General features: G+C 28.7%; 1 protein-coding gene across 3 annotated transcripts in view; it reads left to right on the forward strand.

Moving 5' to 3' along the window:
• Csmd3 (CUB and Sushi multiple domains 3) overlaps window positions 1-18,996 on the forward strand; it is a 1,133,871-nt gene that overhangs the window by 395,320 nt on the left and 719,555 nt on the right. The window contains exon 7 of one of the 3 annotated variants that reach the window (XM_027947308.2): window positions 5,722-6,033. The exons of the other annotated variants lie outside the window; for them this stretch is intronic. Within the exon in view, the coding sequence (XP_027803109.2) occupies window positions 5,722-6,033 (312 nt within the window). The remainder of the gene's footprint in view (window positions 1-5,721; window positions 6,034-18,996) is intronic. 3 annotated transcript variants of the gene reach the window in all.

Raw genomic sequence — 18,996 nt, forward strand, 5'->3', positions numbered from 1 at the left:
AGCTGAGAATTTTGAAGTTCTTATATTGCATATAAAACAACTTGGAACAGAAAATACATGCTTAAGCTTTGTTTTATAATAATTTGTTTACTCATTATAAGTGTGCTCTTAGTAATTTACTGAAAAATCTTACTATCATCAATTTCAGTGTGAACTGCAAATATTTTATTTATTCATTTATAGTTTTTCATATTTTTATCAGTAATACCACTTGTAATTTTTAAATAATAACAAATCCACTTATAAAACTCAATGCTGGTTTCCCATTCAGTGCTTATAATTTTATATGGATATATATATATATATATATATATATATATATATATATATATATTTATATTTATAGAGAGAGAGAGACATAAACAAATATCAATTTTAATATTAACATGACAACAAATTCAGAAAATGTATATTTAAATTCTCAGTTTCATTTTCAAATTAGTATTTGTTTAATTCATTATCTTAGAAAATCTGTTACTTGTTTCACTGATCTTTTTTTCATCACTAACATGAATTTGTTTTCACGTTTCAACATCTCAGAAACCTGGGCACAGGTTATACCATTCTTGCATTGTCATGTCATGGTTTAAATGCCAGTTTATGCTACATTTATTTAATAAGATAAAATACCTCAATTGAATGCAGTTTTAATATAAATGCTATATTTTAATTTAGTTAATTGTAAGTAGTCACATAAATACCAATTTAAATTATTAGATACCAAACTATACTGATTTTAGGATACTGGAATTAATAATGTCAAAATGTAAAATACTTTAGCTATTTTCTCAACTACCACATGCTTAATGAAAATGAATACTTAACATGTAATGAATCATGGCATTGTTTTACTTTACACACATAATATTAGTTTGCAGATGTACTCATATATTGGCACATTTCTCTATGAGTTTGATTTAAGTATTGTTAAGGAAAGACAGAAAACAAACCACAAATAAAATTACATATACTAAATTTTATAGAATATCTAAATTATGACTGGAATAGAATTGTTGCATTAGCAGTATTTGGATTTTATTCTGTTGTTATTTTGTTTTGCATATATAACCTTCTCTTGTTTTGCTTTTTTTCATTTTAAATATTTGATGAATTTTGTCATTACATATTATTATTTTGTTAAACTTCCATGCAAATGCTTCAAATAAAGCACAAAATTAAAAGAAATGGAATATAGTCAATTTAGATACAAAATGTGCCAAATATAAACATATAAAGTCAACTTCTCTGAATATAAAATTATTTTGCATGTGTTTTTATGTAGTTGTAAGTTCTAACCTATCTCCTCTTTTCTTCTGCTCCTCTGTGATGAGTTAGATAATAAGTACAGAGAAGCACAGAATAAAATTTGAAAACAATCTACAGGTTTAAACATTGAAAAAAGGAATTTCAAATTGAATCTTGATATGAGGTTTAATTTTGTACATTTTCTAGATGATACATTCAGACTTATTCTTAGTCACATGCAGATAATTGCTAAAATAAAAAAAAGCCTTAAAAACTAAATTTTCATTAAAATATATAATCAAATCCTAATTTAATATTGTCTGCAATATTTTTGAATAAATTTGCTAATTTACATGTATACCATGTCATTTTCCATTGTCATAATCCCAAATGTGACATATAATTTTGATTTAGAGAAGCATGTATATATATGTAAATCATTTTATTTTATTTTTGTTATTTGGGGAAATGTTTTGTAAAATAATATTTAAAATTTTTATTTCAGGTCTGATTTTATATTGTAAGAATCTTACTCAAAATATATCTCAAGTAATTTAATGACAGAGTAATATAATTGTGATAAATTACATCGTGTATACATGATTCAATTTCAAATGAAGAGTGAATTTTCTGAATGTACATTTTCTTTCATTAATTTGATTTATATGTCTTTTATGCATTTAACTGTGTCAATCAAAGACAATGTTTACATAATTGTGAAGCATACTTCATTTGGATAAGTTATATATAAAGTTAATGCTGGATTGTCTCTATACATAATTCTAAGACTTTCCCCAACATTGACAATTACTTCATAAAATAGTATGTATGCAAAAGTCTTGAGTCTATCTGTATTGTTAAATCATGGATTTTGATGATTCGATAATCTGTGTTTCATACACTGACAATTTAAAGTGACACCAATATCATTACTCTAAATTGGTTTACATTACAAATAAAAATTTTATACACATATGTCATAAAATTGTATAGTGATGGGTGATTTTATTGCTTTATAAAGGAAGTCAATATTATTTATTTTTACTTCCACGACATGCACCAAACATATCTATCTAAATTAAGCTGCACTTCTATTTTCTGCTGTCATTAAGTCATATCTACTTTTCACCTTACAAAAATTTGAACATCCTAGTAAACTCATTTCACACTGACAAAATTTCATGTTTGAAAACAGTAAAAATATCTTGAAGTGACTCTTACTTATGCAACTAAATCTTCACATTCCACACTTTATCGAACTGCTATTTGTGAAAGTTAAAAAAAAAAAAAAAAAATATATATATATATATATATATATATATATATATATATATATATATATCAGTTTCCTCTCCCGTTTTTATAATTGCTTTTTTATTTATGTCAATGTGAAATGTGATTTTGCTGTGGAAAGAATGTAATCATGTTTCATTTGTTTATCATTTTTGTTATTGCTAATATGAGTTTAGTTTTATTGTTGAATTCATTCTTTCGTGTAGTCTTTCTTTTGATGAGTGTTTCTTGAACATCTGTTATGGGCCAGACAGTGTTGTAGATGATAGGAATTCAACATTGAATAGCAAATACAAAACAAACAAACAAACAAAAAACCTCTAGGCTTCAAGGAATTTGCATGCTAGTATGCAAATGAAAGATTATGATGTATATTAAATTATGAAAAGTGGGTAGTAAAATACTTGGTTGAAGAACATATTTGGTTTGATTATGGTTATTAAAGAAATGGGTTTTCCATTCTCTATTTTAGCATTAAATCTTGTCCTGTATTCAGTATAGGAGAATAGTACAGAACCAATACCACTGTTGGTAGAAGTCACACTTCTAAAGTTAAAGTTTTTTTATTTGTTCTTTTTAGGTATACATAATGTGACATATTATACATACATGGAGTATAACATTCTAATTAGGATCCTATTCTTGTGCTTGTATATTATACGGAGTTACACTGGTCATGTATTCATATATGAACATAAACCTGAAGATTTTTAACATCGGGGTTGCTAGCAAGGTTCCAATCTAAGCTCTAATAAACATCAGTTATTATTCTCATATTGATCTGGAACTTTGTTTATCCCATGGGATAAATATAGGTATTTGTAATTTGTTTGTAGGTTTGGGTGACAAATTAGAGAAGCAACCTAAGTCTGTTCTCAAAAATTACCACAGAATTATTGACTAAAATCCAAGAAATTTTTTGAGATTAGTCATAGTGACTCACGATGGAATATAGTAATTCAGTTTACCTCTTTGTTAAAGGTATGAATATTTATGTTTGAGACAAAGTACAAATTTTATTATTTCTCATACGTTTAGTTTTTAAGTAGAAGCACATGTTTATAGTTCAGTGATTTCCTTTTTAAATCTGAAATCCTGGAAATTATGAAGTAATAAAAATACTAAAACATTAGGTTTTCATTTGGCTTTCACATTTTTTTTCAAAAATGGAATGCTCAAATAAATTTCTAGAAACACAATATGGACCAGTTTTCATAGTAATGAGCATATAGACATCCCAAATTAAAAGTTTACATGAGATCAGTTTCTGCATGTAAGTACAGTAAGTAGTTATTTCCTAACCATGTGATTAAAGTAAACCCTTACTAAATATTATCTTAGTAAACACCAAAGGCCAATTTGCATAACCATCATGAATTTAGTAGATTCTAATCTTTGCAGAATAACTTGGATAAATATTTAATAGTGGATTTTTCTGATTGATGTTTAAATTATATTAACATTTTTTAAAAATCGAATAATTGTCATACCTCATTTACCTCTGGTTCCCTCAAGGTATAACCATCATTTAATTCTTCTGAATTTTTATATCAAAATCGATAGAATGTGACAATTCAGGCTGAAAGAATTAGTAGCAGAGATATGCTTTTATTTTTTTGCTTGCCTCTCAGTGAGGAGCCTCATATTTAACTTCCTTTCTTCCTTTTTGAGTTTAAGGCAAAAAGCAGAATTACTAGTCTACTAGTCATCTGCCTTTAGCACAAGAGAAAAAAGAGACAAGGCAGAGCATTCTCAAGTCATATTAAGCGATGTTGCTTTTTTCCTCTTTTAGAATGGTCAAAGTATTTCTGTGCATGTTTGTCTATCTAATTAAATATTGTGGACAGAATTTTGAAATGTTGAAAACAGTATGTAAAAACACATACCACTCATTGGTTTTAAAATTATTCAGGAGTTTTCTAAGCAGCACCTGACTATGATTCCTAATTAGTAGTTGCAGCTCCAAAATTCAATACTTTATCTTGCTAAGCATTTTAGATGTCAAGAGCTTTTTAAAATATATTCTCATTCAGTTTCATGTTTCTATTATAAGATTACTTCTTTATTACATAAGAATCATGTACTACCTTTTAAAAATTTAAGTGTAAAGAAAAAGAAGATCCTAATTTGGCATTATCAATAAATGTTTTTAAATTTTACTAAAACTTTAGTAAGGATGAGAATGTGGTAATATTATTTATATAATTATATCATAGGGTAATATGTATATGGATATCCATAGATATATATAGATACTTATATACACATGGTGAAAATGCTAATGAGATGTTTAGACATACCAATCATTATTTAAGACTAATATTGTGTGAATACAAGTTCCATATTCACTAATAATTTCAAACATTTTTAAAGTAAATTATTTGTTTAATTTTAATTAGTTCAAAATTGGCTAATTTAAAATTTTATATTGAAATAGTAAAAATATTAACTAATCTTTTAAAAATGCATTAAATTTTAAAGTTTATATAGCTCATGACATAAATTTTAAAGTTTATATAGCTCATGACACTGAACATTTTACTATGTTGGAAGCTTTCTGGCAAATGAAGTTAAGATTTGATATTTACATATTGTAATTTCAGTCTCATTTTTTCATCATTTGGTTTTTATTTTTGTTTTGATTTAATTTTTTTTTCACTTGCTTGTCTTAAAAAAGAAAATTTTGATATGTTTCCCAGAAGTTATGAAGAGATATGTTACAGAATATTCAGAACATACTTTTGAGTAAAGTATGGTTACATAGTTACCATTCTGTCAAAACCTGTCACTTTCCAGGCATTGTTTCTAAAATTCTGTGCGGATTAAAAAATAAGAAGAAAAAGATTAATTCAGGATCACATAAACGGTTTACTCCGGATTAAAAAATAAGAAGAAAAAGATTAATTCAGGATCACATAAACGGTTTACTCTTTCATCCCCCTTATGCTTTCCAGTAAAAATGTATTGCATTCTGTATGTGATATTTATCTATAGGTTGATTAATATAAAGAAACCTACAGATCTGGTGTGCTTCACATTTTAGTGGCGTGTATGTGTTTTGCCTCTTCGTGTTGATTATTCTTAAGGTAATAGAAAAGAATATAATTTATTAAACTTATCAGAAAATTAAAACAACAAAATTTAAAAGAAAGAGTTAGCATCTAGTGCTACTGTGTCCCACAGGTTCTTCTACATTGACCCACACTACCTCCACTGGTGAGTTAGAGGAGCATAACAGGACTACCACTGGTGCTATTGCTGTTGCTAGCACACCTGCAGATGTTACTGTATCCAGTGTTACAGCTGTCACCATCCATAGACTTTCCGAGGAACAGCGAATGCAAGTTACGAATCTCAGAAATTCAGGTCTGGACCCCAACACGTCCAAGGATGGGCTCGCTTCTCATCAAGCAGATACACAAAGTACAAGGAGAAGACCAAGAAATGCTGAACAGATAGAAAGAACTAAAGAGCTTGCAGTTGTTACTCATAGAGGTATTGGATGTTATTTTACTTGTGCCCATTTAGTTACAGACAAAGATATCTTTTGGTAATGATTCTAATTAGAGAATGAGCTAAAAGAGAACCATGATATAGAAAGTGAGAGTTCAAAGTAGCCGAATAATATAGATAGTAAGAGACAAAACAGGAATAATTTGGAAGCACAGAAATTTTAAAAAAAGTACAAAGTAAACATTGAAGGGGATGAGAATAAATAGAAAAGACTGCATTAAAGTGATAGTAAACTAATAGTAAATACCTATTAGTTGTTACATATCATTTATGATGTTGAGGTAACAGAAAAATGAAGTAACCACTTTCTATTAATGAGCGCACATATTTACATAATCATTTATCACATAGGCATTGCTTATGAAGACAATGATATGAATATGAAAAATCATTCAATGCTAAGAGCAATTAAAAGAGGAAAAATCAAGACATTTTGATATAAATTAATTGAAAATCATATAAAAATATCTTAGAAGTTCATTTCCATTAGAATCTGTACTGTGTTACTTTGATTCTCTTTAGTAGACATATCCCAAAATGAATTTTTATCATTTGATAATGTGACGTCATCTTGCTTCTCTATTTACTTTGAAGGATTAAACTAACATCATCTTGCTTCTCTATTCATTTTTTTTCTATTCAGTACCATCAATATTGCTACTCAGAAGAATATAAGAATTATAATAAAATTAATAATTTTCTTAATCAAGTAGACATTTTATTATTACTAGGAAATAAAAATGGGTACAATTATATTAATATATTGATTAGAAAGCAAAAATTATTTTTTTCTTTGTTTGGAAAACTTTAAGAGCTAGCTAACATTGACAAACTACCCCCAAATCATTTTATCTTCCACCAAATAGACATAGGATAATTTATTAAATAAGTCAATTGTAAATATCAACTATAATGTGATTAGTGTCATTATGTTTTTTGAACAACTCCATAATTAAAAATTAATATTTTATAGTACTTGGGAAAAGTCAATTGATTTCTATTAATTGAAAGAAGACAAGATAGTAATACAGGTTATATATAGTGATTTTAAATGATTCACATATAATTTTAAAGTATATTCATGTAAGTTTAATTTAATTATCAAGAGTGCTTCCTAGATTGATTCTAAACCAGTGTTCATGTTTTCTTAATCACCAACATAATTTTTCAGTGCAGTTTGAGGACCCATACCTGTTTCACCTTTCCCCACATTTTTTCTAAAATGGTGTTTCTGAATGTAATATTCATTCATTGGTGCCATCTACTTTGGATAAAAATTTTTCATACATTTATATTTAAATTATATGAAAGATATAATATGGAGAACACTTTACATGTTCTATTTATCATTCACAGTGAATTAAATTATACTGTTATCAAACAACTACTTTAAATAAAAATGGTCCTTCTGTTTCTTTCTTCAAAAGTCTATTACTATTTCAATAATTTCTGCCATTTATCAATTAGGCTTTAGAGGAAATCTATTAACATTATGGTGTAAAAATTGTTAATATTAAGGATAAAGGAAACCTGTGATCCTACATGTGTTTTTTAATGTTTTAAAAGACTTCAAAATATAGCTATAATTTCATATATAAAACAATCTTAAGACTTGATCCCTAGCAAGTCTAAATATCTAAATTGGAACTGACCGTCATCAAAACGGCGTTCTTCAAAAAAGAAAATTAAACAATGTGCCTGAAGTATTTAATGAGCACCACTTTTTCTTCTAGGAGAAATAAATATAAACACTACATTATCTCTTCCTTCAAGGATTGAAAGATAATTGAAAAAAGAGAAAAATTATCCTGGTGGTACAAGGAAATTTTGTTAAATTTATGATCAATCAGAGTGTACTGAAGGAATAATCAGGTATATATAGGGTAAGTTAGTTAAGTCATTTTTAAAGTAAGAGTCAGTAGACATGATTCAAAAAGAATCACAATTTTTTCTATATATTTAGAAAAATACTTCTTATTCCTCTATTGCATTCTCTACAACGTAGTCAAAATGACCTTTAAAACATTAAAATCGATCATTTAATCCCACTTTTAAAGGTTCCTGCAATTTCTCAATAACCTTAGGAATAAAGCTAATATTTGCGGTGATTTGACAATCTGCATGATTTGGCTTTTTGCCCTTACTTCAAATTCACCTCATACAACTCCCACAATCACTGTATTTTTAGCTAATCAGAATTTCTTTAAGTTGTCAAATACACCATGTTTTTTTCTACATTGAACCATTCTCATAAGCTATTCATTCTGTCTTTCAACCAGATCATTCTAATTCCCTTTCCAGAATTAGTTTATTACCTCTAGGAAGATTAGATCTTTCACTTAAAATCTGCCATTACGACCTTCACTTTCTCTCTACCCTTGTAATTAATAGGCCTATGGTTTTTCCTGTTAATTTTAAGCCCTCCCAGGAAAAAAGTGCAGGGCCATGTAGTTATTTATGCTGCATTCTCAGGTGTTGACCCATAGATGCATATAGAAAATCCATGTTAAACTAATGAATAAATATTCACAAAGTAATTATCTGGAATATTCACTTAAATTACTAAAGACTTGATATTATATTATTAAATATAATGAAATATTATATACTTTAGTTTTTAAGGTAACTGTGTACTTCACTTTGTCTCAGTTTACCAGTGTTTTTTAAAATATATTTTCAAAGGTCACAATATTTTCATGAACCCATAGCAATATATTACTCTTCTTATATTACCACTTCAAGATTCACAACATGAAGTAGTATGTCTTTCTTATAGCCTTTGTACATCTATAAAATCAAGATAAATTTATAATCAAGCACAAGTAAACTATAATATCAATAAATTTAATATAGAAAGTATTGATGTATTATAATAGATGTTATTTACCTGAAGTTAATTACCATCTAAAGCAGGAATATGACAATGATTGGTATGCCTTAGGTTCCTTTGATGTCTGCAAGTCCATGCTTATTGCACTCTGAGAATTTATTATTTGCATTTTTTTATTCACACTGTAATTAAACTTTCATTTTATAGTGTTTTTGATCATTACTAGTTCCTAATTTGTCTGTTTTCAATAACCCATGGCAATTTAAATATTTTTAATAGACATCAATATTAATATGAATACAAAGAAAATATAGAAACAAAAATTGCGTAAGTATTTGGTAGTTGGAACTTTGTATGCATGGAGACTCAAATATATGGGTTCATTTATGAAGTTAAGTCAGCTCACTCTATTTCATATAAGTAACAGCTATAAAATTAGTGAATAATATGAAAAAGAAACTTGGGATATTAGTAAATGATCTCTACAATCCTCTATTGGACATTATTCCAATTAATGTCCTTATTGTACTACAGTGAAGAAATCATTAATTCTATTTAAATTATTTTAAGATAAAAGTTTCTCTTTCTATTTCTCAGTAATATAAAACTATTTCAAGTTTTCTTTTTCTTTTTCATTTGAAAAGATTCTTTGGCCATTGAAGTCAAAAGAAGTAAAATAGAAAAAAAGATTAATAAATAATGTTTGTTTAGATTCTCTTGAAAGTATGGATTAGTACCACACCACACTATACTACTATATCAATGTCTGCTGTCATCAAAATGAAAATTCAGCTTTTATTGGCTAGACTTTAATCCACTAATACTATGTATTAGAGCCTTTTCAGTTCCAATGTTCAGTTCAATATCCATATCTGTAAAATAGTTAATGGTGTATTATTTTATTATACCAGGGTTACTGTGAGGATTTAATATGATAGTGGGAGGAAGTACCAACATATTTTGGGTGTTTTCTCTCAATGTAAACATAAAACCAAATTGACATCCATCAATGTTGAGTTCTGTGGTCAGAGGACTAGGCTGAGTCTGCACTTTGCCATTTTGCCCCTTCTTGTTTTTATGGTCTTGAGCAATGAGTTCAGTTCCCAAGCCACATTAGTAACTGAGAATAGCTGTCTCATAGTGTTATTTGGAAAAGATTTAGCACCACTGCTGACATAAGTTTTAACACATGCTAATTATTATTATTTTTATTATTATTCACCAAATTTGTTTCAACTTTTTCTACATACATGACACTGTGCTGGATAATAGGAATATAAAAATGAACAATGCATCTATGCCTGAGAGTTGTGCACGTAATTAAAAAATAATTAAAAATTATTGTAAGAAACACTTCACTAGCAGTATTTTTTTAAATGTTAATGAAGAGCAGTGGAGGGACTGATGACTTCTGAATGTTAAGGAAGACTGGACAAAGGATATTTGAATTAATCCTTAAAGGATAAATGAAAGTTTGAAACTAGTACATTTTGTTTATATTACCAAGGTTCACAGAATGTGCTGCATATTCTTTTTGACTAGAAATATGAGTCTATTACCAAAATAAATAAATGAAATATTCAATTATGTTTAGAGGAGGAATTTCATTAACATAAGCAAACCTAAAAATAATCAATATTTTTGATTTACAAAATATCCAGATGTTAATAATTAGGTAATATATAGCTAGCCATATTTTCAAGTTAATTAGGATTTTTTATTGCTTTAAGTATAAGATCTCTTTTGAAATTATTTCTTAATGTTTATATTTAAAATATGTTTTCCAATTATTCCTTAAGCCTATATTTCAGTATTATAACCCTAATTATTTCACCTAAAGTTGACCAAAAATAGAAAAAAAAAAACTTATGTAATAATAGAGCTAATATATAGTAAGAAAGTATCTTGTATTTCTAGACTTATCTTCTTTAAAATTAAATTAGAACCAGGTGCAAAGGTGCAAGCCTGTAATCCCAGGAGACTGAGCCAGGGAGATCATGAGTTCAAAGGAGCCTCACTTTTTTAAGCAATTCAGTGAGACACTGTCTCTAAATAAAATACAAAATAGGAATGGGGATGTGTCTCAGTGGTCCAGTGCTTCTGAGTTCAATACCTGGTAAACACCGCCCCAACAAAAATTAAATCAGATCTTTCAGATCACTTAGTATATTATTGCTATTTGATGGAGGAAATTGTGATATGGCAGATATTAAATAAAAATCTAGTCTTCAATTTCCAGACTAGTATTCATTCATTCTTTCACTAATTCAAGATTTACTTAGGGTTTAATATATTCAAAACTTTGTATTAAGTGTTGTTAAATTTAAAGTAACATGGATCATAAACTTAATTTGTTGTTCTTCCTCAGGAAGTTATTAGTATAGCAATTTAAAAAACAATTTAAAAATGTTTTATTTCACAGAAATTTAAGATTTATTTTGATCGAGATTGTAGTAGCATTCTACTACTGATATTTATACTTTTTTTTCTGTCAGATATTAATGTGTAGTCCTGATATTTGTTTTCTAAATTACAAAATATAGATATAGTTGTCTGAAAAAGTTCCCATCCACATAGATAATAATTATTAATTTATTTTTATTTTATTTCCTGATAGAAATGTAATTAGATTACTAGAACACCTTGTAGAGTCAAGTGTGTTTTGAAGTTTTCTACATATTACCATTGTTTGTTTTGATAGTGTAGTCAATTCTTCTAGTGTATGTTTATTGCTATTCATATCAGTAAAGTTTCAGTCTGGTTAGTAAAGTAACATGAAAAAATATGTATAACTGATATGAATTTGATGTAGATTTTTCTTTCCAAGCTAGACTTTAAAAGGAAATATAAGCCAAGCACGGTGGCACATGCCTGTAATCCCAGTGGCTTGGAAGTCTGAGGCAGGAGGATCAAATGTTCGAAGCTAGCCTTACCAATTTAGCGAGAGTGTATGCATCCTAATGAGATCCTGTTTCAAAATAAAAAATAAAAAGACCTGGGGATGTGACTAAATGTTAAGTGCCCTTGTGTTCAATCCCTGGTACCATAAAAATAAAAGTAAATGCAACTTAGTAATCAATTTTTAAATAAGAAGTACATCATTATTTTCAACTTTAAGAATGGTTATCTCAGCATTTAAAAAATTCAATTAATGTCAGCAATTTTATTCCAAATAAAGGAACTTTTCATTTTTATCATGTTTTATTTTTTCAAGTAAGCTTATTTCAACATTAATAAGGCTCTAAAAAAGGAGAAAATAACAGACTATTAAATACTTTATGGAGAAGTCCAGATTCTATGATTAGAAATAACTTTGTTTGAAATACTAGATACTGTTAATATAACAAAAACCTTACTGTGTGGAAGTAATAGTTCTTTAGTGCCTTACATGTGCCAATCACTAGATTATATGATCACATGTAAAATATATTTAAAATATATTCAAGTATTTGCAAGTAACTAATATTGTTTTCAAAAATTCTATTAATACTTTTGTATGAGTATGAAATTGTACATACAAAACATGTTTTTTCAGTTCTCTTTTGTTTTAAGCTACATAAGCATTACCACATTGAAAAATTTAATTTGTGGGTAGTTATTTAAATATGTCTTGGTGGATACTGGTTGATGTTCATAAAATACTCATTATTAGGGTCTTATTGAGTGTTGTATCTCTTGCTTAGCATGTGAATTCCAAAGAACATTAGATACTGTCTCCATTCTCAAATTCTCAAGGAAAATTTGTAGAAATAGGATTATAGAGATTAGTTATTGGTCAATTATAGGAGAATCAACAAAGACTGAAAATTTGTAGAAATAGGATTATAGAGATTAGTTATTGGTCAATTATAGGAGAATCAACAAAGACTGAGCATAGTATTCAGATGAGGATGAGCTAGCTTTAATCAAACATGTGATACAATGCTATATGTAAAGAAGATCAAACCTGTCCTCTGGCATAGATTGTAGAACTTAGTGCATAGACCCACAGAATAATAAAAAGCAGTATGTAATAAAGAATACTCTTCTACCATTGGGTTTTGTTAAAATATAGATGTGTGTTTAAGGAAGTAGTGAATTACTAAATTATTAATAAGACATTCAAACATAAGTTGATAGATGGATAAATTGGGTATTCAGAAAGCATTTGTAAATATCAATGAGTATTTTAATAATGTGCTTGTACTGCCCCATCTAATCCTAAAAGTCCTGATTATATCTGGTGATATTGTATGTTAATTAAGATAATAATTACCACCCCATATTTTCTCTTGGTTGACATGTATTAATTTTTATGGTTGATTATTTAATTTTATAACTGACATAAAAACAAGCCTAGAAGTAATCAATACTACTATGAGGAATTTTCAGAGATTGAGTGTGCTTACCCTTGTAAATGGGAACTTAGCCACATGTACATTTTTCCCTGGCCCAGTGCAACTCTATACCTGAAATTGCAAAAGTTTTCTATTTGGATTCTAATCCTAACTGGCCTTTTAGACAGTATTATTTCTAAGAACAGCTGAAAATATTATTCTTACTTTCTGTACTGCCTAAATTTCTACAATTTATGTATTCATTCAATTTATTTCTTGCTCTTTTTCTCTTTTATTTTTTATGTCTCTAATTTTTCTTCTGTCACTCCTCTCCCCTCCCCATGCCTCCCTTTTACCTCTTCTTTTGTTCCTCCTCTTCCTTTTCTTCCTTCTCCTCCTCTTCATCATAGTTGTCTTCTTCTTCTTCTTCCCTCTCTCTCTGCATGCCCCTCACCTCTCTACCAGTTGTTGATTATATGGTATTGAAGAAAGCTATGCAGACTCTCCTTCACTGAACTTTTAAGAGGGGGAGAAAAAGACAATTATACAAATAATTATCTTATGGTTCAGGATGGAAAACCAAAACAGGTTGTGTGAATGTGGGTAGTCATCTAGGTTTGGATGATCAGGAAAGACCTCTGAGGAGTTAAATTTTAAACTGAATCTGAATAATAGGGAGGAGATATGCATGCTCTTGAAGATATGCTCTGCTATGTTCTGGAGACAGTCAGGAGAGAGTATACCAAGCAGAGAGAGTTAATAAGTTAATTAGAAAGATCTTGAGTTATATTTGAGAAAATGAAAGCCTCATATTCCTGGAATTCACTGCACAAGGCAGAGAAAGATGTAGATTAGATGGAAAATATATGGAGGAACCAATAAACATTTTGACTCTGAGGCCTTGGTGAAGAACTTTATTTTAATCTAAGCATTGGTAGACTTTGAAAGAGAAATTATATTATCAAATGTACTAACATTTATAAGAATTTGAAGTAAATAGAAATAGGAAAGCAAACTAGTTAAATATCCAGATGTGAAATTTATAGTTGATAGTGACATGGTGTCTGTATCTTTGAAGCTTTTCAAGCATCACTGTGGACACAAATTACCTAGTATTTTTTTTTTTTTTTTGAAATTCAGATTGTGATTTTATGATATTGAAGTGGAACCCAAGAGCCTACACTACTTCTAAGTCTTGAAGTTATGCTGATACACAGAGTTGCAAGAACTTAGTTAAGGGTGGTTATAATTTACAGCGTCACATATGAAACTCAGTCTACTCCCAAAGAAATTTTTTCTCCACTAGAATAAAAATGTGTAAACTATGTTGGTAATGTAGTAAAAGTTAAACTTAAATTCCTTAAGAGTGACTCTAAAGGAAGAAAATCATGAATCTACAGGATATTTTAGGCCAGATGCATTTTTGGATTAAACTTGATAATACTTCTTCAAACCTTAAGAATGACTGAGTTATTGACATTCATTTTGATTTTACTGGAAGAACGAATGCATGCATGCCTGAATGATGAAATAAATACTAAGTCAAATTTTAGTCCATGATTTCAAGTATTACCCTAAATTCTACACTTTCAGATGGATATTATTTTAAAATTTGTTATCAAGTTATAAAAGAAAAGAAAAACAAGTTTTAGGTTTCCTTTACTTACCTTTTTTTTTAATATCTGAAAGTGTAAACGACAATAAACGTAGAAAATAGTGATAATAAAGACACAAGATTTATTATCAGTTAAATTTCTCAAATTAATAATTAAGCATTATCTTTTTATTTTATATTAATGGTGAACTTGATTTTACCTGTTTGAATCCCCAAGTCCTTCTTTATGAGACTGATGAGTATATTTTCATAGCATCTTTAAGGTTTAAATAATAACAGATGGGAAAATTTGTTACGTTTAAAAATACCTATTTACATGATTCTTATAAGAACATTTTTATTTATTTAATTAATTATTTATTTGGAATATAAAAACTTGAATATCAATAAAATAGGGAATGCTCAATATTTGGAGGTGAATTACATATAAATATTGGCTATGTATTTCATGATTTTTCAATATTCTATCATTCAGGGTTTTTTTTCTTTGTTCTGTTGACTTTTCTTTCCTGACATTATTTTGTGAAAATTGTGTTCAATGTTGATATCTGTAACAATTCAAAAATTTATATTCAGGATTGTGCCAATTTATTATTTAAATACATAATTATTTATTGGATATCATTCTCATTTTTCTATTGCATTACTCTATTTCATCACATTGGTAAAATTATCTAAAAAGTTTCATTCATAACAGTAAATATATTTTTCTGTTTCTGATGCTTTTACATTTTGTTGAGTAATTTGATTTTTGGGAGAAAGAAGAGAAAAAGCAAAATGTTAGAATTTACTTGTTAACAGGTTATGTAGTTTTAAAAGATATTAGATAAAAATACTTTGAATGCCTGAGGATATGTTTGACAATATTAAGCAATTAAAATTTATTTTCTATCTAAATGATGAATCTGCAAGTAACCATTTTAACATTTTTATCCAATGCTACCCTTCAAAACCATGCTTTTGAATTAGCCCTCTGGAGAGTGGAGAGATTTTAAGAATTTCTGGTGAACCAATATTATAGTGATCTTTGAACAGGTTTTTAAGGAAACCTACATTTTTTTACACTAACCCTTTGTCTCAAAGTAATGGCCTTATTTCATAACTTTTTTCTAATTCTTATCCACATTACCTAACCTACCAGCTTTTTCAGAATGTTAGCTTATTCTCTACATTAGAATATATTTATTATTTTAATAGAATATGAAAATAAGGAAATATTATAACAATATGTATTGAATGGTTCAAAAGGGACAGGTTAACTTTAAAGATCAGAAGTGAATATGGTTTTATGTGTGTTGATTTCCTCAAATAATTACAAAGCTTATTTTACCTGTGAATGAAATGATCACAGTAAATCTGATGTATATAACTTTTAAATCTTTTTCCTTGTTCAAATATTTTGAAGGGGCTAGACTTCCTATTTGTGCTCAAAGCTAGTGCCAAGTCAGACTCCTCTGCCTTTTGGAATAGAAGAAAATGGCCCTGTGTTAGAGAAACATTTTTATCTTGTTCAGAATTATTTCAGGGCATTTTCACCCACTTTTGCAACAAGCTGCTTTTCTTGAATGTAGTTTTCTAGAGCATATGGCTGCCCTGCTGTGCACAGAGTGAAATCACACAATTAATCTTTACAATTTTAGGAAGAGCAGAACCTTCATATATGGCAGAAGAGCATGGTGTTAGGTTTGGGGTGCATTGCATGTAATATTTTTCTCTTCACAATTACATCATTTATATTCTAAATTGTGGATTATTGTTTCTTCATGTTGATGCTTTCTATTCCTTTAAAATGTTCTTTAAATGGCATTTCTTCGTGGTACCAAACCAGATAAAGTGATAGAAATTCCTTGATTAATTTTATCCAGAGCCTAGAGAGAAATTTTTTATTGAATAAGCATACAATAAAGAAGAAAATATTTTCATCAACTCTCCTGAACTTTCTCATTAGAAAGGAATGCAGCCAAAGATGATTTTACTAAAAATTCTAGATGATGAATTGAATTTCCAAAAGCAGTTGGCTTATGCTGCACCATTTTAATTCATGTGTTCATACTCTTAAGGTATGAATCTCCAATTCATGAGATTATTCTTGGTGCTATAGGCAAATAACCAATGTCTTTATTTGATATCAAGTCCAGTCAATATGGCTTCTAAGCCACATTAAAACAAAACATACTTAAAATCAGATGTTGCTAATTATTTAATATTAGCTTTGAATAAACAAGAATAGGTTGAACATCCTATCTGCTTATAGTTTTCCAAGATATACACTTGAGAGTTCTGATTGAATATGTGGAATAATATTATTCATAGTTAGATGCTGGTATAGATGGTAGCATGAAATTGTTCAAGTGAAATGAATGAACATATTACACTAACATACATATGGTCTTGGATAATCCTCCTACCTTCTCTCTGTTTTCACATGAGGAGAAATATAAAACTAATTTTATTTGCTTATTTTGTGATTTTTATAACAAGTAGGCATAGGTTACCTAGTGTTTTTTATATATACTACTAATAAGTAGGACTGTCCTTTTCTGGAGCCTTTATGAGAAGACAGTATACTCTAATATAAAAAAACTTGCAAGGTAAAGATAAATGAAAACAAATTGCAAAAAAGATTAGCTCAGATTTTAAGATTCTTTGATACCTCATTTCCCTAAGGATAAACAGTTTAAGGTAATATTACATTATTAAAGTCAATCTTAACCAACTCCAATAAGTGAAATATTGAGGTAACCTACGTAATAAAAATCTTGATTTTTAATCATTAAAGAGTGTGTCATAAACAGGTATGTATGGCTCAGTTTAACACTACCAATATTGTTGTCACATATAAGTTGTACCAAAGTCATATGTAACATGTAAATTAATATGGATATTTGATAAATATGCATTTTATTTTTTCCCTAGTTTCACCCTTAATTCAAGTACTCTTCAAATTCAGTCCAGCTGAATTAATGTAACTTTCTTTTCAATCTCCTATATTTGTGAGTTATCTGTGCTTCTTTGGAAAATAATTGCTAGAAAAGAGACTATCTGTGTAGTCTAGATCTTCAAAACATTTCCTTAGGAACAACAGAGCATGGCTAGAAATATAGTTCTGTAGTACAGTGCTTGCCTACTATGTGAGACCCTGGGTTTAATCCAGAGCACTGTAAGTGAGCAAGCAATGATAGGATGATTAATAATAATCATCTGAGAATTCTATGTACTATCCTTTCAAATATGATGGTGGTTATAAACAAATAAAAAGTGTTGTTGAATATGGTGCCTGAAAACCATATCTGAAACCAAATCATATAATAATATTCATGTGCCAATGGAATAACTCACAGTCCATTTGAAAACAATGGGACATTGTGCTTATTAAAGGAAGGTGCTTTCAAAGGGATCATCTCTAAATAAATACATTAAAGAAACTACAAATGATGATGCTGTAGCCTAGGGTAATAGTATATGGACAGACATGATTCTCAATCTATGGGATAAAGGGAGTGAAGTGTTAGAATCAGCAGGCTGACTTGAAAGAACCTGGACCATTCAATTAAGAATCTTAGCCAACTCCAATCAGTGACATGGTGAGGTTTTCTATGGAATAAAATTTATCTTACTTTAATCCCTTCCTCCATCTTTCTACAGGAATTGCCCAAAGTATAAGGGAGTCTGTAGGTAGAATTCAGTCCTTTAAAAAATTAAATATTAATAAGAATCATCTGGGGATTTTGGAACCTTCAGATTTTGATTTCAGTAGGTCTGGAGTGTTGCTTACTATTCTGTTTTTCTTCTATTTTAATACCACAATTTTTGGAGCAAGGACATAAGCTATTGAGATCAACCTGGGCAGAGGTCAAGGAAGAGGATGAGAACAGATCAGAAAGGGCAAATGGACATTAGGACATAGATGAGTTATGATGAGTGCTTTGCTTTCATAAGTAGCCATAAATCTAGCTGTATAGCCCTGCATTAAATACAACTATCAGAGCTTATCTTTGTTTATTTTAAACAGAATTCATGTACTGATACATAGTTTTCTAGTACAGTTCTTGGATAAAATATAAAAACCTAAATCACAGGAATGATGGAACATTTTTATTTAAGTAATCCAATTTTCTGTTTTTTAGATTTAAAATTCTTTACTGTACTAAGGAAATTTGTAGTGGAAGGATAGATTCATTCCA

This window comes from Marmota flaviventris, chromosome 15, assembly GCF_047511675.1.
Source record: "Marmota flaviventris isolate mMarFla1 chromosome 15, mMarFla1.hap1, whole genome shotgun sequence".
Classification (NCBI taxonomy): Eukaryota; Metazoa; Chordata; class Mammalia; order Rodentia; family Sciuridae; genus Marmota; species Marmota flaviventris.